This window comes from Struthio camelus, chromosome 28 (assembly GCF_040807025.1).
Source record: "Struthio camelus isolate bStrCam1 chromosome 28, bStrCam1.hap1, whole genome shotgun sequence".
Classification (NCBI taxonomy): Eukaryota; Metazoa; Chordata; class Aves; order Struthioniformes; family Struthionidae; genus Struthio; species Struthio camelus.
The window spans coordinates 692962-711083 of record NC_090969.1 but is presented as its reverse complement, the minus strand read 5'-3'; the positions used below and the strand labels follow the sequence as shown (position 1 = coordinate 711083).

Below are 18122 nucleotides of genomic sequence, written 5' to 3'. Positions count from 1 at the left end.
CAGGCAAGGGGTGAGCGTGCCAGAGTGGCTGTGAGCGTGCAAGGCAAGGGGTGAGCGTGCCAGGCAAGGCGTGAGCGTGCAAGGCAAGGTGTGAGCGTGCCAGGCAGGGCCTGAGCGTACCAGAGCGGCTGTGAGCGTGCCAGGCAAGGGGTGAGCGTGCCAGAGTGGCTGTGAGTGTGCCAGGCAAGGGGTGAGCGTGCCAGGCAAGGCGTGAGCGTGCCAGGCAAGGTGTGAGCGTGCCAGAGCGGCTGTGAGCGTGCCAGGCAAGGTGTGAGCGTGCCAGAGTGGCTGTGAGCGTGCAAGGCAAGACATGAGTGTGCAAGGCAAGGTGTGAGCGTGCCAGGCAGGGCCTGAGCGTGCCAGGTAAGGTGTGAGCGTACCAGAATGGCTGTGAGCGTGCAAGGCAAGACATGAGTGTGCAAGGCAAGGTGTGAGCGTGCCAGGCTGGGCCAGAGCGTGCCAGAGCGGTTGTGAGCATGCCAGGTAAGGTGTGAGCGTACCAGAGCGGCTGTGAGCATGCAAGGCAAGACATGAGTGTGCAAGGCAAGGTGTGAGCGTGCCAGGCAGGGCCTGAGCGTGCCAGAGCGGCTGTGAGCGTGCAAGGCAAGGTGTGAGCGTACCAGAATGGCTGTGAGTGTGCCAGGCAAGATGTGAGTGTGCCAGGCAAGATGTGAGTGTGCCAGAGTGGCTGTGAGCGTGCAAGGCAAGGTGTGAGCGTACCAGAGTGGCTGTGAGCGTGCAAGGCAAGACGTGAGCATGCCAGGCAAGATGTGAGCGTGCCAGGCTGGGCCAGAGCATGCCAGAGCGGCTGTGAGTGTGCAAGGCAAGGTGTGAGCGTACCAGAGTGGCTGTGAGCGTGCAAGGCAAGGCGTGAGTGTGCCAGAGTGACTGTGAGTGTGCCAGGCAAGGTGTGAGCGTGCCGGGCGGGGCATGAGCATGCCAAAGTGGCTGTGAGTGTGCAAGGCAAGGCATGAGCGCATGAGGCAGGGCACAAGCATCCCAAAGCAAGTGTGAGTGTGCAAGGCAAGGCGTGAGCCTGCGAGGCAGGGCATGAGAGTGCAGGAGTGGCTGCGAGCATGCAATGCATGAGTGTGCCAGGCGAGGTGTGAGTGTGCCAGAGTGGCTGCAAGTGTGCAAGGCAAGGCGTGAGCCTGCGAGGCAGGGCATGAGCGTGCCAGAGCAGCTGTGAGTGTGCAAGGCAAGGCATGAGCACGTCAGGCAGGGCATGAGTGTGCCAGAGCAACTGCAAGGGTGCAAGGCAAGGCGTGAGCCTGTGAGGAAGGGCACGAGTGTGCAAGAGCAGCTGCGAGTGTGCCAGGCAAGGCATGAGTGTGCCAGGTAGGGCACGAGCATGCCAGAGCTGAAGTGAGCGTGCAAGGCAAGTTGTGAGCCTGCGAGGCAGGGCATGAGCGTGCCAGAGTGACTGCGAGCGTGCAAGGCAAGGCGTGAGCGTGCCAGGCAGGACAAGCGTGCAAGGGCAGGCATCAGTGTGCAAAGCAAGGCACGAGCGTGCCAGAGCGGCTGCGAGCGTGCCGGGGCGGCCGCAGCGCGCGCCGGCTGGCAGGGCAGGAGCGCGGCCGCAGGTGAGCGCGCGCGGGCTTGTGCAGGCGAGCGTGCAAGCGCCTAAGTGTGCAAGCGGGTGAGGAAGCACGCTAGCCCCCCCGCCCCGGTACCCCGGGCCGCACGTGTGCCCGGTGCCGCCCCCGCCTGCCGGGCCGTGATGTCAGAGGGCCGGGCCGGGCCGCCGGGAGCGCGCGGACGCCGCGCCGAGCCGAGCCGAGGCAGGTAGGCGGCGGGAGCGGGGGTCCGGGATGCGCGCAGGTTGGCGCCGCGGAGAGCCCGCCGGGGCCGTGCCCACCCGGGCCGGCGCGCCCCGGCTTCCTCGGTCGCTCCCCCTCCCCTCCTCCAGGAAGGGGAAGGAAGCGGCGCTGGCGGCGCCACGACGGGGCGGCCGGGGCCGGGCGGCCGGTGCCCCCGGGGGCCGCGGCGCTCGGCGCTGCACGTCCGGCCGCCCCCCGTCTCGCCCCGCCGGGGCGAGCGGATGCTCTGCCGGCTCCGCCGTCCCCGCTCGGCGCCGTCGCGTCCCGTCCCGGGGCGACCGCGGGACCTCGGTGCGCTGGAGCGGCCCGAAGAGGAGGAAACAACAAGCCCGTGTGCGATGACTCAAAGGAACAAAGGGTTCGGCGGGGCCTCTGCCAGCGAGAGGAAGGCAGAGGAGCGCTGCTCCGCGCCCGCCGCCCGCCCGGCCGCGGCACCCTGCCTGCTCGGGGCTCCGGGACCGCCCCGGCCGCTCGTCGTCTCCCACCGGCTCTTCCCGGAGCCGAGACCCCGCGGGCAGAGCATCCTCCATCCCGGCATCCTCGCTGCGGGCCCGGCGGCAGGGCCGGGGACGGCGCCCGTCGCCCCAGCGGGCAGCCCCCGGCGCTCGCGGGCTTTCGCCGAAGGAGAGGAAGCGAGATGCTCCCCCGGGGAAACAGCTGCAAACCGCTGCGCCGAGGTGGAGCCGGAGCGGGCGGCGGAGCCGGGCGCTGACGTTAACGGGACCGCGGCGCGTGGGCGTCGATGCCCGGCCGGTGGCGGCTGGACCCGGCCCGCTGGGTGGGCTGAGCCGGCCCGTCCCCGGGGGGGGGGGGGGGCTGGGGACGCGCCGGGCCGTGCCGCGAGCCGCAGGCGGGACCCCGGAGCCGCCCGGCGGAGGCGGTGAGTCAGGGCCGCCCGAGGGAACCCAGGTGTCCTGGGACGTCCCTGGGCCTCTGCCCCCGCGTCCCCGCCGCCGGGAGCCGCCCCGGCCTTTCTCACCCCTCCCCGGTGGGGGGGACCCAGGTGTCCTGCCCCCCCCCCGGCAGCCGAGGGACGATGACATCGGGGAGGGGGACCCCAGTGCTGCTCGCAGCCCCGGGGAAGATGGAGCGGCGCAACGGGGGGGTCCCGGCTCGGCCGGTCTGTGCCCCGAAGGGTTAAACCCTCCCGGGATGGAGCCCTTCGGCCTCTGGCTGCAAATATTTACTAAATAAGGGAAGCGTTTGCGGGCGGCGGGCCCCGTTGGGGGGGTCCCGAGGTGCCGGGCGCCCGGGCAATGCGCCCCGGCAGCGGCAGCCCTGTCCCCGGGGCCACCCCGCGGCGCACCGGCCACCTGCGCTCCCTCCCCGCCTGGGGCTCGTGGTCGCGTGTCTCCTTCCCCCCCCCCCGCCCCGGTGCCTCAGTTTCCCTGCTGGGAAGGGGAGGGCCAGGACGGAGGCGTCGGGTCCCCGGCCGGCGCGCGGCCGAGCAGGGAGCCGCAGGCGGCCGCCGCCGGGCACGGGACGTCCCGCGCGCCCAGGGTCGGCCACCACCGGGGCACCCCGGGGTGGCTGCGCCGCCCCTCGCGGGCCAGCGGTCCCGGGCCACGTCCGCAGGCCGCTCGCCGGCTGGCGCGCCGCACCCCGCCGGGGTCAAAGCTCGGCCTGCGCCGGGCGGCTCAGCCCCGGGGCCGGGCCGCGCAAGTGTGGGGCCGGCCGGCGTCCGTGGGGCAGCTACGCCTCGGGGGGGGGCGAGGGGACGCCGGCGGGCCGCGCGGGAGCTGGAGGGGCGCGAGCTGCTTCCGCGCGCCTCCGGGCACCCGCGCGTGTCGGCCTGTCCCGCGCGCCCGGCGTCGCTGCCTTCGCGGCGCGGACCCCGCGCGGGGCTGGGGGCGGCCGCCGGCACGTGCCCCGGCCCGCCGCCTCGCCGTCCCCGAGCGTCGCGGCTGGGTGGAGCGCCCGGCGCCTGGAGCCCGCCGTCGCCATGAACAAATAATAGCGCCGGAGGGCGGGGAAGGGCCCGCGGGGCCGCCGGGGCTGCGCCTCCGCGGGGGGAACCGAGGCCGGGGCGGCGGGGCGCCGCTCTCGCCCCCCCTGCGCCCTGCCGGCGCGCGCCGAGCATCCCGAGCGCGGCCGGGCGCCAAGTCCCACCCTCCTCCCCGGCTGGCAGCGGTGACTCAAAGCCGGCGACTCGCCCCCACTCCCGGCTCCCCGCGAGCGGGGCCGGGGCTCAGCCGTCGCCGCCGTGACTCGGCAGCGCTCGGTGGGGGAGACGCCGGGCGCCGGAGCCGCTCGACGCCCCGCCGGGGCCGGCCCGGCCATGGGGCTCTTGTGGGGCAAATGGTGCAGCGGCGCGGGGAGCGGGCGGCCGGCGGCGGCGGCGGGTGCGTGGGCGCCGGGGGCCGGGCGGGAGCGTGTCCCCCGCGGGGCGCGGGCCGGCTCGGCGCGCCCGGCCCCATGGCGGCTCTCTCCCGCAGGCAGCACCCGGCGGCCGCCCGCCATGGAGGAGAGCCCGGACTGGGCCACCCTCAGCCCCGAGGAGTTCGCCCACCTCCAGAAGTACCTGGACTGTGAGTGCGGGGTGGGGACGGGGCCGGCCCCGTGGGGTTGGGGACACCGGGGGGACCCCGTCCCCGGCACGGAGACGGGCAGGGGCTCGCGGGGTTGGGTGCAGCAGGGCATCCCCGTGTGCAGCAGCACACGCGTGTGCACGCGCCACGGCAGCCTTGCACGTGTGGGGTGAGCTTGCAGAGGCGGGGGGGGGGGGGGCTGTGCATGCGCCGGGGCGGGCTTGCACACGTGGGGGTGAGCTTGCATGCACGGGGGTGTATGGACACGTCAGAGGAGGCTTGCACACGTGGGAACAGGCTCGCCCACGCATAGGTGTACGTGCGTGCATGGGGGTGAGCTCGCCCACACATAGGTGCATGCGCATGCTGGGGCGGGCTTGCACGGGTGGGGGTGAGCTCGCCCACGTGTCGGTGTGTGCGCACCGGGGCGGGCTTGCACGGGTGGGGGTGAGCTCGCCCACGTGTAGGTGTGTGCGCACCGGGGCGGGCTTGCACGGGTGGGGGTGAGCTCGCCCACGTGTCGGTGTGTGCGCACCGGGGCGGGCTTGCACGGGTGGGGGTGAGCTCGCCCACGTGTAGGTGTGTGCGCACCGGGGCGGGCTTGCACAGGTGGGGGTGAGCTCACCCACGTGTCGGTGTGTGCGCACCGGGGCGGGCTTGCACGGGTGGGGGTGAGCTCACCCACGTGTCGGTGTGTGCGCACCGGGGCGGGCTTGCACGGGTGGGGGTGAGCTCGCCCACGTGTAGGTGTGTGCGCACCGGGGCGGGCTTGCACGGGTGGGGGTGAGCTCGCCCACGTGTAGGTGTGTGCGCACCGGGGCGGGCTTGCACGGGTGGGGGTGAGCTCGCCCACGTGTAGGTGTGTGCACACCGGGGCAGGCTTGCACGGGTGGGGGTGAGCTTGCCCACGTGTCGGTGTGTGCGCACCGGGGCGGGCTTGCACGGGTGGGGGTGAGCTCGCCCACGTGTAGGTGTGTGCGCACCGGGGCGGGCTTGCACGGGTGGGGGTGAGCTCGCCCACGTGTCGGTGTGTGCGCACCGGGGCGGGCTTGCACGGGTGGGGGTGAGCTCGCCCACGTGTAGGTGTGTGCGCACCGGGGCGGGCTTGCACGGGTGGGGGTGAGCTCGCCCACGTGTAGGTGTGTGCGCACCGGGGCGGGCTTGCACGGGTGGGGGTGAGCTCGCCCACGTGTCGGTGTGTGCGCACCGGGGCGGGCTTGCACGGGTGGGGGTGAGCTCGCCCACGTGTAGGTGTGTGCGCACCGGGGCGGGCTTGCACGGGTGGGGGTGAGCTCGCCCACGTGTAGGTGTGTGCGCACCGGGGCGGGCTTGCACGGGTGGGGGTGAGCTCGCCCACGTGTAGGTGTGTGCGCACCGGGGCGGGCTTGCACGGGTGGGGGTGAGCTCGCCCACGTGTAGGTGTGTGCACACCGGGGCAGGCTTGCACGGGTGGGGGTGAGCTCGCCCACGTGTAGGTGTGTGCGCACCGGGGCGGGCTTGCACGGGTGGGGGTGAGCTCGCCCACGTGTAGGTGTGTGCGCACCGGGGCGGGCTTGCACGGGTGGGGGTGAGCTCGCCCACGTGTAGGTGTGTGCGCACTGGGGCGGGCTTGCACGGGTGGGGGTGAGCTTGCCCACGTGTCGGTGTGTGCGCACCGGGGCGGGCTTGCACAGGTGGGGGTGAGCTCACCCACGTGTCGGTGTGTGCGCACCGGGGCGGGCTTGCACGGGTGGGGGTGAGTTCGCCCACGCATAGGTGCATGCGCGCTGGTGCAGGCTTGCATGGGTGGGGGTGTGCATGCTGTGGGCTTGTGCGCGCACCAGGACAGCTTTGCATGCCTGCACACGCTCTGCGGTAGCTCTGCGCGTACGTGTGCATGCCTGGCAGCAGCCTTGCACGCGTGTGTGCGTGCCAGGGCAGCCCGCGTGTCCGTGCCGCGCACCGAGCGGCCTCACCCCCGCCTCTGCCCGCAGACAGCAGCAAGAAGGTGCAGGACGTGCTGCAGGATTTCTACGGCGATGGGGCCCTGTCCCAGCACCGGCAGGGAGAGGTGAGGTCCCAGCACCCGCACACCCCAGCCGGGAGCCCTGGGCGTCCCCGGGGCTGGACCCCAGACCCCTCGCTGGCCTCCCCCATCCCCGGCTCTGCCCCCACCAGTGTGTCGACTTCGAGGGTTTCAAGCTGTTCCTGAAGAGCTACCTGGAGGCGGACGACATCGCGGACACGCTGTGCCGGCACCTCTTCATGTCCTTCCAGACCACGGCCACGGGGCAGCCGGGGACCGAGGCGGGTGAGGACGGGGGACGAGGTGGGTCACGGAGCTGGGGGCCAGGGACCCCCTGGGCCGGCGCCGTGGGTCTCAGCACCGTCTCTCCCCCGCAGGCAGCGGCCTCGTCTGCGTTAACGATGTCTCCTGCTACTTCTCCTTGCTGGAGGGGGGACGCCCCGAGGACAAACTGGAGTGTGAGTGGGGGTCGCTCCCCGGGGCTGGGGTTACCCTGGGGGCTTACGGGGCCTCGGGGACCTGCCGGGGCGTGGGGTTACCCCGGGGGCTGGGACGGGGCTGACGGGTTTGGGGTTGCCTGGGGGGCTTAGACGGGGCTGACAGGGACTGCAGGGACAGGACGGGACGGGGTTGACGGGGACCCTGGGGACCTGCCGGGGCACAAGGTTACCCCAGGGGGGGCGAGGGGGCCAGAGAGCCGGGCGGTCCCGGGAGGAGCTGCCCCCTCACCCCCCTCTGCCCCCCGCAGTCACCTTCAAGCTCTACGACAAGGACGGGAACGGGCTCCTGGACAGCTCGGTGAGTGGCCGGGGGCCGGGGCCGCAGCGGGACGCCCCCAGCCCCGGCCCCGCTGACTCTGCGCCCCCCAGGAGGTGGATCGGATCATCACGCAGATGATGCGGGTGGCCCAGTACCTGGACTGGGACGTCACGGAGCTGAAACCAGTGAGCGGGACTGGAGGGGCAGCGGGGGGGGGGGGTCCTGGCCCCCAGCCCCCCGACCCCCTCACTGAGCCCCATGTCCCCCCAGATCCTGCAGGAGATGATGCGGGAGATCGACTACGACGGCAGCGGCACAGTGTCGCTGGCCGAGTGGCTGCGCGGCGGCGTCACCAACATCCCGCTGCTGGTGCTGCTGGGCCTCGAGGTGGTGAGTCTGGGGGTCCTGCGCCGGGGGCGTCCCACCGCCGCGGGCCCGGCCCCCCTGACGCCCGCCCGGCCGCGTCCCCTCTCCCCCCAGCACATGAAGGACGACGGGCAGCACATGTGGCGCCTGAAGCACTTCAACCGGCCCGCGTACTGCAACGTGTGCGAGACGCTGCTGGTGGGGCTGCGCAAGCAGGGGCTGTGCTGCACCTGTGAGTGGGGCGGGGACGGCAGCGGGACGGGGACAAGGACAGGGATAGGGAGGGGGCGGGACGGGGACGCACTGGGGACAGGGTTGTGATGGGACGGGAATAGGGACGAGGACAAAGATGTTGATGCGATGGGGACCGGGATGGGCACAGGGCCCGGGATGTGGTGTGGACCGGAATAGGGACAGGGACAGGGAGAGGGCTGGGATGGAGACAGGGACGGGGACATGATGGGGACTGGGATGGGGACAGGGCCCGGGATGTGGTGTGGACCGGGATGGGGACAGGGACAGGGAGAGGGCTGGGATGGAGACAGGGACAGGGACATGATGGGGACTGGGATGGGGACAGGGCTCGGGATGTGGTGTGGACCGGAATAGGGACAGGGACAAGGAGAGGGCTGGGATGGAGACAGGGACGGGGACATGATGGGGACTGGGATGGGGACAGGGCCCGGGATGTGGTGTGGACCGGGATGGGGACAGGGACAGGGAGAGGGCTGGGACGGAGACAGGGACAGGGACATGATGGGGACTGGGATGGGCGCAGGCTGGGCAGGGGACGGGACAGGGATGGGATGGGATGGGGACGGGTTGGGGACTGGGAGTGGATGGGATCTGCCCCACTGCCCCCACCCCACTGGGCATGTGCTGGATCCAGCTGTTGTAGGAGGCTCCACCCCCTGCTCCAGCTGTGGAGAAGCACCACCCACATGGGTGGGGCCATAGTGTAAGCCCTGCCCACCCCCTTTAGCCACTAGAGTATGAGGGGGCGGGTCTCCCCAATATGGAGTGGGCCGTCATTGGCTGACTGCATGGATGCAGGGGTGGTGTGATTGGTCAGCCTGGAGGGGGTGGGGCCAAGCCCCCCCCCCCCCCGGTCGCTGATCCCGGACTCCCCCCAGTCTGCAAGTTCACGGTCCACGAGCGCTGCGCCCGCAAGGCCCCCCCCAGCTGCATCAGCACCTACGCCAAGTCCCGCAAGGAGGCCGGCGTGAGTGGCCATCCGTCCGCCCGTCCACCCATCCAACCGCCCATCTGTCCGTCCGTCCATCCGTCTGTCTGTCCGTCCATCCGTCTGCCCAGCAGCCCGTCCACCCACCCGCTCACCTATCCACCCATCCATCCATCCATCTGCTGGTTTGTGTGTCCACCTGCCTGTTGCTCCATCTGTCCACCTGCCTGTTTGCCCGTCCATCCACCCCGCCATCTCTTCTCTTGTCGTCCGCCTGGTTTGTCTGGCTGTTCGTCTGGCTGTCTGTCTGGCTGTCCATCCACCTGCCCTGCTTCAACGCGTGCGTCCGTCTGTGCGGTTGTCCATCCGTCTGTCTATCCACCCATCTGCCCACGCATTTCTCTCTCCGCCTCCCCATCCATCTGTCCCGCCATCTGCTGTCCCATCCCTCCATCTGTCCCTCTGTCCGTCTGTCCCCACCAGCCCGGGGCCTTGCAGCCCCTTGCACAGACCCCGCGTGGGGGAGGCCCCTGACATCCGTGCGCCCGCCCCCACGGGACGGACCCAGGCGTCCGGGGCGGCGGCGGGGTGACGCGGCGGTGCCGTGCGCAGGTGCAGGCCCACGTGTGGGTGAAGGGCGGCTGCGAGGCCAGCAAGTGTGGCAAGTGCCAGAAGAAGATCAAGAGTTTCCAGAGCCTGACGGGGCTGCACTGCGTGTGGTGCCACCTCAAGGTGGGTCCGTCCCCGCGGCCGGGGCCCCGCTGGCCGCGCCGGGGCCGTCCTCACCCCGCTCCGCCCCCAGATCCACGAGGAGTGCCTGACCTGCGTGCCGCCGACCTGCGACTGCGGGGTGCTGCGCGACCACATCCTGCCCCCCTCGGCCATCTACCCCGTCGTGCTGGTGAGTGCGGCCCCGGGGCATCCGAACGCCGTGGGCAGCCTGGAGCCCACCAGGTCCCCGTCCCTGCCACGAGGGACCCAGGAGTCCTGGCCTGGCACCCGCCCCGAGCCAGGGGTGCCGCTGGTGACAGCCGGCCCCGGCGTTTGCAGGAGAGGCAGAACAGCCAGAAGAACGGCAGCGGGACGCCGGTGGAGGAGACACCGCAGGCATTCGCCACCCCCGAGGGGCAGGCGCTGCGGGTGAGCCTGGGTGGCAGGGATGTCCCCGCGCCCCGGCGCAGGGGGCCAGCGCGTCCCCTCACGGCCCCTCCTCGCCCCGCAGGTCAGCCCCGTGCTCGACACCCACCCGCTCCTCGTCTTCGTCAACCCCAAGAGCGGAGGGAAGCAGGGAGAGAGGTAAGGGGCAGCCCGGGCTCCCGTGCCCGCTCGGGCCAGTCCTCTGCTCACCGGGGCCTCCCGTGCAAGGGCTAACGAGCAAACGGGCTCGTTAAGTGCGTCTCTGAGATAGGGGCACCTGGCCGCCGTGCCTCACGCCGGGACCTGTCCCCTCCTGGCGCGGCCGGAGCGGGCAGCGACCTGGAGCAGGGCGAGGGGTAGCGCTGCCGCGGCCTGACCCGTTTTCCCCTCAGGGTGCTTCGGAAATTCCAGTATCTCCTCAACCCCCGGCAGGTTTATAACCTGCTGAAAGGAGGACCAAACCCCGGGTGAGCGAGAGCCGGGGACGGGGCACGCGGCGGGGACCGGGCCCTGCTGGGCGGCCGAGCCTTGCTCTGACCCTTCTGCCTCTGCCAGGCTCAATTTCTTCCGGGACGTGCCAGATTTCCGGATCCTGGTGTGCGGCGGGGACGGCACCGTGGGCTGGATCCTGGACGCCATCGGTGGGTGCCGGGCCGCCGGCGGGCGCTGGCTGCGGCAGAGGGACCCCCCCTGACCGCCCCTGTCGTTGCAGATAAAGCCAACCTGCCCCGGCGGCCCCCCGTGGCCGTGCTCCCGCTGGGCACCGGCAACGACCTGGCCCGCTGCCTGCGCTGGGGCGGAGGTGAGTGAGACGGGGCGGCCGTGGCAGGGGGCTGCGCCCGGAGCCCCGGGACCCCAGCGCAGCCCGGCCCGGGGGAGGCACCGCAGCCCCACCTCGCCGCCTCCCTCCCGCAGGCTACGACGGCGAGAACCTGATGAAGATCCTGAAGGACATCGAGGGCAGCAGCGTGGTGCAGATGGACCGGTGGCACGTGCAGGTGCTGCCCGAAAACCCCGCGGAGAAGGGTGACCCCGTCCCCTACGAGATCATCAACAACTACTTCTCCATCGGGGTGGTGCGTAGGGGGCCGGGGCTGGCGGGGGGACGCGCTCGCCAGGCTGGGCCTCACCGCCCCCTCTCGCCCCGCTCCAGGACGCCTCCATTGCTCACCGCTTCCACGTCATGCGGGAGAAGTACCCGGAGAAGTTCAACAGCAGGTGGGTGGGGAGCGGGGCTGTCCCCGCTGCGGCCCTCCATGCCCTCCGCCCGGCTCCGTGGGCCGCTGCCACTCCTGCCCTCGCTCTGTCCCCCCCAGGATGAAGAACAAGCTGTGGTACTTTGAGTTCGCCACGTCCGAGACCATCTTTGCCACCTGCAAAAAGCTCAAGGAGTGCTTGAGCATCGAGGTGAGAGATGCCCCGTCCTCCGGGGTCGGCCAGGATGGGGGGACGGGGCTCCCGGCCGCGTCCCGGCTCTGACCTGTCCCCCCAGTGCTGCGGGACCCCCCTGGACCTGAGCGGAGCCCTCTCGGGGGTGGCGGTGCTCAACATCCCCAGCATGCACGGAGGCTCCAACCTCTGGGGCGAGACCAAGCGGCCGCTGGGCGAGGCGAGGAACACGGCCGGCGCCGGGCAGCCCCAGGCCATCACCGACGCCGAAACCCTCAAGACGTGTGTGCAGGGTGCGTGGGGCGGCGGGTGCTGCTTGGCACAGCCCCGCGTGGGGCCGGGGTCCCCCACGGGGCCACCCCCCACCCTGCCGGGGCCCTGACCCCGTGCCCGTGTGTCCCCAGACCTGAGTGACCAGCGGCTGGAGGTGGTGGGCCTGGAGGGGGTGATCGAGATGGGGCAGATCTACACAGGGCTGAAGAGCGCTGGCAAGCGGCTGGCCAAGTGCTCCGAGATCACCCTGCGGTGAGCCCGCGCGAGGGGGGCGTCGTGGTCGGGTGCCCCCCGCTTCAGGGGCCACCAGGACCCCGTGGGGCACCTGCTCCGCCCTGCGGCGACCAGGAGGATTTGGGGCACTGGGGGCTTCCGGGCAGCTACTGACGGGGGGATGTTTGCAGGACGCTGAAGCACCTCCCCATGCAGATCGACGGAGAGCCCTGGATGCAGCCACCCTGCACGGTACGTGCGACCCGCTGCCCTCGCTGAGCACCTCGGGGACGTGCCAGCACCCCACAGCCCGGCCTGTGCCGCCCCCCGGGGGCTCCCCGGCCCCCCACACCCCGTCCCAGCCCCTCGGCCTCTCCGTGTTGCAGATCAAGATCACCCACAAGAACCAGACGCCGATGCTCATGGCCGCGCCGCCCCGCTCCTCCAGCTTCTTCGGCCTCAAGAAGGGGCCTGTCGAGGCCTGACGGGGCCCGTGCCGGGGCGAGAGCCCCCCCTCTGCGTGCTGCGCCCCGGGCAGCGGACGATGGACCAACCCCCCGTGCGCGTCCCAGGAAAGGGCAGGTGATGAGCCATCCCCCCTGGGCACCCACGGGTGTTTGGAGCCCGCTGGGTGCTCTGGGGTGGGGGGACAGCTGGACGACCCCCCCACCCGTGGGTGCTTGCGGCGGGGGGTGCACAGTGCCTGTAGCCCTCCCCGCGCATGCCACGTTGGCCGGAGCCCCTGCCCCTGCGGGGCCCCCCCTGCCCTATTTATTACCCCCTCCTTTCCCTGGTTTTCAAGTGCCTCTTGCAGTAATAAAGCCTGGTGTTGAGACGGGTGCTGGACTGTGCCGCTCGACCCCCCCGGCCCCGAGCACCGCCCCTACGCACACACAACCACACGGAGGCACCGGGTGAGCTGAGCCTTTAATGAGGGCGGCAGCGAGGCCAGGGCGTGCTCGGCTCCCGGGGACGCGGCGGCGGGCGGGCGCCGCGGGCCCTACACGGCGTTGGCGCGGAGCAGGGGGCTGCTCTCGCCGCTGGGCGCCCTGCCGAAGGCCTGGCGCAGCAGCAGGCGCAGGGCAGAGCCGGGGGGCAGCCAGCCCCGGGGCCGGGGGGCCGGGGCGGCCGGCACCTGCAGCGGGCCGTACTTCACGCGTCTGCGGGGCAGAGAGACGGCGAGCGGGTCAGGGCGGCCGGCGCCGGCCCCGAGCGGCGCCGGCCCCTGCGCGCGGGGCGCCGCGGGCTCACCTGTACGTGTAGGCGGCGGTGGCCAGGGCGGCGGCGATGAGCCCCAGCCCCAGCACCAGCGTGGTCCTGCCGGCAGCCGGAGCAGCACCTGCGGGACGCGGAGGGGCAGAGGCGGCTCAGCGCCGCGGGGGGTCCCGGCCCCGCCGCCCCCGAGGGGGCACGGGGACCCTCGCCCCCCCGGCCCTGCTCCCACCTCCGACGGCGACGCGGGTGCTGGCCACGGCCAGGCTGTTGCCGTTGGCCAGGGACACGTTGAGGCAGTAGAGGCCGGACTGGTTGAAGTCCTGGCGCAGGACGAGCTGGCAGCCGGGGGCCGGCTCCACGGCGCTGCACGTCCGCTGCTGCGCCGTCTGGCACTCGGCGTCCAAGACGACGGTGCAGACCTCCTCGGGCAGGCTGCCGGGCGGGCGTCAGCGCGGGCCCGGGGGTCCCGGCCCTCCCCCCCCAGCCCGGGGCACGGTCCCCTCGCTGTCCCCCGCCCCAGCTGGCGGTCCCCGCGCGGCCCTCACCTCCCCTCGCACGTCACCGTGAGCTCCACGCTGTTCTCGCTGCCCTCCGGCAGCACGGACGCGACGACGGCGACGTTCTCGATCCCCTCTGCAAGGGGCCGCGGGGTCAGAGCGGCGCCAGCGCCCGGTCCCCCCTGGTCCCCCCCCAGCCCCCCTGGCCCGGCGCTCACCCACGATGTCGAGCTGGGTGGAGAAGGTGCCGTAGCGGTACAGGACGCAGCTGGTCGGCTCGGCGCCTGGCGCCTGCCGCTTCACCAGCGCCAGCGGCTCCGCGGCGCTTTCGGGGGCAGAGGTGGAGGCTGCGAGTCCAGCTGTGGCTCCTGCTGTGGGTACAGCTGTGGCGCCAGCTGTGGTACCCGCTGGAGGTGCAACGCTGGCTCCAGCTGTGGCTCCAGCTGTGGCACCCACTGGGGGTGCAACAGTGGCTCCAGCTGTGGCTCCAGCTGTGGCACCCACTGGGGGTGCAACTGTGGCTCCAGCTGTGGCTCCAGCTGTGGCATCCATTAGGGATGCAACAGTGGCTCCAGCTGTGGCTCCAGCTGTCGCAGCATCTGCAGGGGAACCAGAGAGAAGAGGCTGGAGAAAGGCAGGGAGGGACGGAGCCAAACCCTCGGCGACCCCGAGGACGTGGCCAGTCACATGCTGCCCCGAAGGGGCCGGTCTCCCCCCGCGGTCCCTGCCCGGCAAAGCTGCGGGACCCGGGCCTGGACGCAGCCCGCAGCGGGACGGGGCGGCGGGGTCCCACCGCGGCTCCCTCCCTCCGGCGTCGGAGCAGGGCACCCACCTGCAGCCAGGGCTGCCGCCGCGCTGGCAGCGGGTCCTGCCGTGGGGGACGAGGTGTCCGCCGCGTCCCCGGCCGGGGAGGCCGAGGCGGGCAGCAGGGGGTCCGCAGACGCCGCGGCGGAGACGGCAGCGGGCTCCGCGCCGGCTCCTTCACCGGGCAGGGACGTGGCCGCCGGGGTGCTGAGCGCCAGCAGGCTGAGCCGCGTGCCGGAGGGGTCCGAGGGCTGCGCCGAGGCGGTGGCTGCTGGCGGCAGAGCGAGAGCGGAGGGGTCGCGGGGTGCCCGTGGGGCGCCCGGGGACCGGGGACGCCCCTTCGCCCGCTTACCGGTGCTGGGCGCCGCGGCGGTGCTGGGCGCGGGGCCGGCGCTGGTGGCGGTGGGCCGCGCCGAGGGCGGCGGCGGCCCCGTGGTGGGGTCCACGAGGGGCGGCGCGGAGCTGCCGCAGGGGCTCAGCGGGATGGCGGCCTGCAGCACCAGGCGCGGGGCGAAGGAGCCGGCCTCCAGGTAGGTGTGGGTGACGGTGGCGCTGCGGGAGATGAGGGTGCCGCTCCCGTCCCCGAAGTCCCAGGAGTAGGAGACGTCGGCGTCGCGCAGGTAGCCGCTGGGGTCGTGCAGCCGCACGGCGAAGGCCACGGCGCGGTTGCGCACGAAGCGCCCGGCGCCGCCGGCCGCCCCCTGCACCTGCGCCACGTCCACGGCCAAGGGCACCTGGTCTGCGCGGGGGACACGGCGCCGTCAGCGCGCCCGCCGCCCCCCCGGTGCCCCCCGCCCGCCGCCCCGGCTCCTACCCGTGACGCTGAAGCGGGTGCTGGCGCGGCCGAGGGGGATGAACTTCTGGCGGCCGCGGTAGTGGTAGACCACCACGTCCATGGTGTAGGAGCCGAGGGGCACGCCGGCCGTGCCCACCGTCAGCCGCGACGCCGGGCCGTCCACCACCTGCCAGTACCGCCCTGCGGGGGAGCGGCGTCAGCCCCGGCACCGGGGGCTCCGGGGGGCCCGGCGGCACCGGCGCCGGCGGTCTCACCCCACGTCCACCACACGTAGACGAATCTCCCGCGCTCGCCCCGGGCGCTGCGGGGAAAGGGCTGCCCGTCGGGGAAGACGCCGTCCGAGCCCTCGGGCAGCTGCTCCGGGAAGACGGGTTGGCCGCGGGCCACGCGGGTGCCTGCGGGGAGGCGCGGGGTGAGCGCGGCGGCGGCGGCGGGGGGCGCAGCGGGGCGCCCGCACCGGCCGGCGCTCACCGTTGACGGTGCCGTCGCGGCTCCAGACGACGCGGCCGTCGGGCAGCGCCGCCTGGCCGCCGGGGAAGCGGAGGGCGATGGAGAAGGTGGCCTTGGCGCCCGCCATGGTGGGCGCGTCGCTGCTGATGTCGAAGGTGACGTTGCCGCCTGCGGAGGGGCGCGAGGCCGGGGCTCAGCGACGGGCGCCGCCGGCCCCGACCCCCCCCCGCCCCGGCCCCGGCCCCCACCTCGCCAGCAGTCCCTCTGCCAGGGGGCCCCATCCTGCCAGGGCGGGTAGAGCCCCGCGTCCCAGCTGCGGAAAGGCGCCGGCGCCTGGCTCCACGTCTGGCTCCGCCGGCTGCTGCCGGGGCTCCGGCCGCCGGCTCCTGGGGGACAGAGGGGTGACGGGGCTCCCCGGCGGCCCCGGGCGCGCGGCCCTCGCGCCGGCCAGACGCCGCGTGATGGGCTGGGGCCAGGCCGCGCGCGGCGCCGGGGGGCCGAGCCCGTCACATGGCGCCGCGCGCTGCCCAAGCCCTTTCATGTGACTCTCAGCTGAGCCGGCGGCGGCTCCGGGCCCGGCGGGGTGGTGAGCCCCCCCCTCGCCGCGGGTGCCCCCGCTGTCCCCCGGCTCGCAGGGGCGCCCCGGCCATGCCGCCCGTCGCGGGCAGCGCGGGGTCCCCGCGACGCGCCCCGGCCCCGCTCGCACCCCCCCGCGGTGCCCAGCCCGGGCATCAGCAGGGGCTAATCCTGCTCCCCTCCCTTGGGCAGGGGGCCGGGGCCCACCAGCAGCCCTGTTAACTCCCCGCCGCCCCCCTGGCCACCCTGGGGAGCCCGGCAGGCCCCATCGCCGCCCGGGACCGTCCTGGCCACGGCCGCCCGGTGTGGGACTCTGGGTGCCACCGGGACCCCGCACCCATGGGCGAGCGGCCGCCCCGCTCGCGGCTCCCCCGGCCCCACTTACGGCGCTGAGCTGCGGCCAGGGCCAGCAGGGCCCCCAGCAGCGCGATCGCCCCCTGCACCCGCATGCTCCGGCCGTCGTCGCCTCCCGCGCTCGGGCACTGCCAGGGCAGAGAGGCGAAGGCGCCGGCGCCGGGGGGATAAGAAGGGGCTCTCGTTTGCATAGTCCCACCCCGCGGGGCCCGGCCCCCCCGCAGCGCCCAGCTGCCCTTGTGCGCGTGGGGCGCGCGTGCGGCCCCCCCGCCCCCGGCCGGCCGGTCACACGCTCCTTCCACGCACCGCAGCCCCCTCGGGGGGTCTGCTGCCGGGTCTGGTCCCGGCTGCTCCCCTCCGCGGGCCCTTTGCACCCGCGCAGGTGTCCGGCCGGGGCAGGGCGCCCGCTCGGCTCGCCGGGAACCGGGCTGGAGCCCGGCACCCCGGGGCCTCGGCTGCGGTCACGCAGCGCCGCGCGGCCGGCCGGGGCGGCCACCTGGCCCGCTCTCCGCTCCCTGCAGGCCGCTGCCCCGCGTGGGCGCGCCGGACTCCTCCCGCGGTTTCCAGCCCCTTCCCCTGCGCCCAAATCGCTGGCGACGCCACCGCTGCCCCCGAGAGCGGGGCTCCGCGCTCAGAGCCCGCCGCGGCCGCCCTGGCGCCCAGCTCGAGCCGGGCCCTCCTCCTCGGTGACACCGCTGCCGGCTCCGTCCCCTGCCAGGTGGCTGGCCGGGCCGGAGGGGAGGTGGCAGCATCGCCCCGGCCGCGGCCGGGGACCCTGCGCTGGGCGCACCTGGGGACGGGGACCCCAGCCCCGGCCATGGGTGACCTTCGCCAGCACCCAGCACGACCCCGTCCCCAGGCCACGGGGGAACCGCGGTTAGAGGAGCACGGCCCTGGCCCCGGGCTGTGGGGGTCCCCGGGCTGTGGGGGTCCCTGGGCTGATCCCGCCCTGACTGCGTCCCCGGGCCGTGGGGGACCCCGGGCTGTGGGGGTCCCTGGGCTGATCCCGCCCTGACTGCATCCCCGGGCTGTGGGGGACCCCGGGCTGATCCCGCCCTGACTGCATCCCCGGGCTGTGGGGGACCCCGGGCTGTGGGGGTCCCTGGGCTGTGGGGGTCCCTTGGCTGATCCCACCCCAACTGCGTCCCCGGCCCGTGGGGGTCCCCGGGCTGTGGGGGTCCCTCGCCAGATCCCACCCCAACTGCGTCCCCGGGCTGTGGGGGTCCCCGGCCAGAGCCCAGCATGTCCCTGTCCCAGGAGGACACCCCCCCCCAGGACAAGCCGGGTCGGCTCGGGAAGCAGCTGGTCCGGGGGGGCTCGGCCCGGCCTCCCCCCCCCCCCGGAAAGGTCCCCGCGTCAGCGGCCTCGGGGCGGGCCTGTCCCTTTAAGGGATCTCCCGCGTCGCCCGGCGCGTCGGCGGCAGCCCCGGCCAATGGGGCGGCGCGGGGGGCGGGGCCGGCGGAAGGCGGGAAGCGGCGGGCGGGCGGCGGCCGCGGCAACATTGTAGCGCGCGGGGGGAAGCGGCGGCCGCGAACGTTCCATCCGCCCCGCGCGCCGGCCCCGGCCCCGGGACCCCCCGCCCCCCCCGACCGGCCCCCCGGCCCCCGGGACCCCCTGCACCCCCCCCGCCCTCCCCCCGGCCCCGGGACTCCCCGACCGGCCCCCCGGCACCGGCCCCCCCGGCACCGGCCCCCGGGACCCCCTGCACGCCCCGGACGGCCCCCCCCCCGGCACCGGCCTCGGTGACCCCCTGCACC

General features: G+C 74.0%; 2 protein-coding genes across 5 annotated transcripts; one reads left to right on the top strand and one right to left on the bottom strand.

Annotated features, from left to right (window-relative positions):
* The first annotated feature begins 91 nt into the window (after nt 1-91).
* On the top strand, nt 92-12508 carry DGKA (diacylglycerol kinase alpha). 4 transcript variants are annotated; one of them, XM_068921330.1, is made up of 24 exons: nt 92-1785; nt 4260-4348; nt 6322-6398; nt 6506-6638; nt 6731-6811; nt 7102-7151; nt 7223-7297; nt 7383-7502; nt 7593-7710; nt 8612-8700; nt 9274-9393; nt 9464-9562; nt 9712-9801; nt 9884-9957; nt 10191-10265; nt 10354-10439; nt 10511-10600; nt 10714-10874; nt 10952-11016; nt 11115-11205; nt 11291-11480; nt 11592-11712; nt 11865-11925; nt 12060-12508. In XM_068921330.1, the coding sequence occupies exons 1-24, from the start codon at nt 1721-1723 to the stop codon at nt 12156-12158; spliced, it is 2319 nt and encodes a 772-aa protein (XP_068777431.1). In that variant the 5' UTR covers nt 92-1720; the 3' UTR covers nt 12159-12508. The 4 variants fall into 4 exon arrangements, with proteins under 4 accessions (XP_068777431.1, XP_068777430.1, XP_068777429.1 ...); XM_068921329.1 differs by having other exon boundaries at nt 1705-1785; nt 4256-4348; XM_068921328.1 differs by lacking the exon at nt 92-1785 and adding an exon at nt 2036-2497 and having other exon boundaries at nt 4256-4348.
* Nucleotides 12509-12552: 44 nt separating this feature from the next.
* PMEL (premelanosome protein) lies at nt 12553-16460 on the bottom strand. Its single transcript, XM_068921331.1, has 11 exons — nt 16397-16460; nt 15684-15821; nt 15457-15603; nt 15240-15380; nt 15004-15165; nt 14218-14928; nt 13604-13984; nt 13434-13521; nt 13118-13320; nt 12925-13012; nt 12553-12833 (listed from the first exon to the last, which is right to left on the bottom strand). The coding sequence occupies exons 1-11, from the start codon at nt 16458-16460 to the stop codon at nt 12674-12676; spliced, it is 2283 nt and encodes a 760-aa protein (XP_068777432.1). The 3' UTR covers nt 12553-12673.
* Between the last annotated feature and the right edge of the window lie 1662 nt (nt 16461-18122).

Bases quoted from the DNA above. Each gene is read 5' to 3' on its own strand.
- PMEL (XM_068921331.1), bottom strand. From the start codon at position 16,460: ATGCGGGTGCAGGGGGCGATCGCGCTGCTGGGGGCCCTGCTGGCCCTG. The intron at 15,604-15,683 runs GTGGGGGCCGGG...GCCCCTCCGCAG, and splicing joins GCAGAGGGACTGCTGGCGAG to GCGGCAACGTCACCTTCGAC. The intron at 15,166-15,239 runs GTGAGACCGCCG...GCTCCCCCGCAG, and splicing joins CTACGTGTGGTGGACGTGGG to GGCGGTACTGGCAGGTGGTG.
- DGKA (XM_068921330.1), top strand. From the start codon at position 1,721: ATGTCAGAGGGCCGGGCCGGGCCGCCGGGAGCGCGCGGACGCCGCGCC. The intron at 7,298-7,382 runs GTGAGCGGGACT...ATGTCCCCCCAG, and splicing joins ACGTCACGGAGCTGAAACCA to ATCCTGCAGGAGATGATGCG. The intron at 9,958-10,190 runs GTAAGGGGCAGC...TTTTCCCCTCAG, and splicing joins GGAGGGAAGCAGGGAGAGAG to GGTGCTTCGGAAATTCCAGT.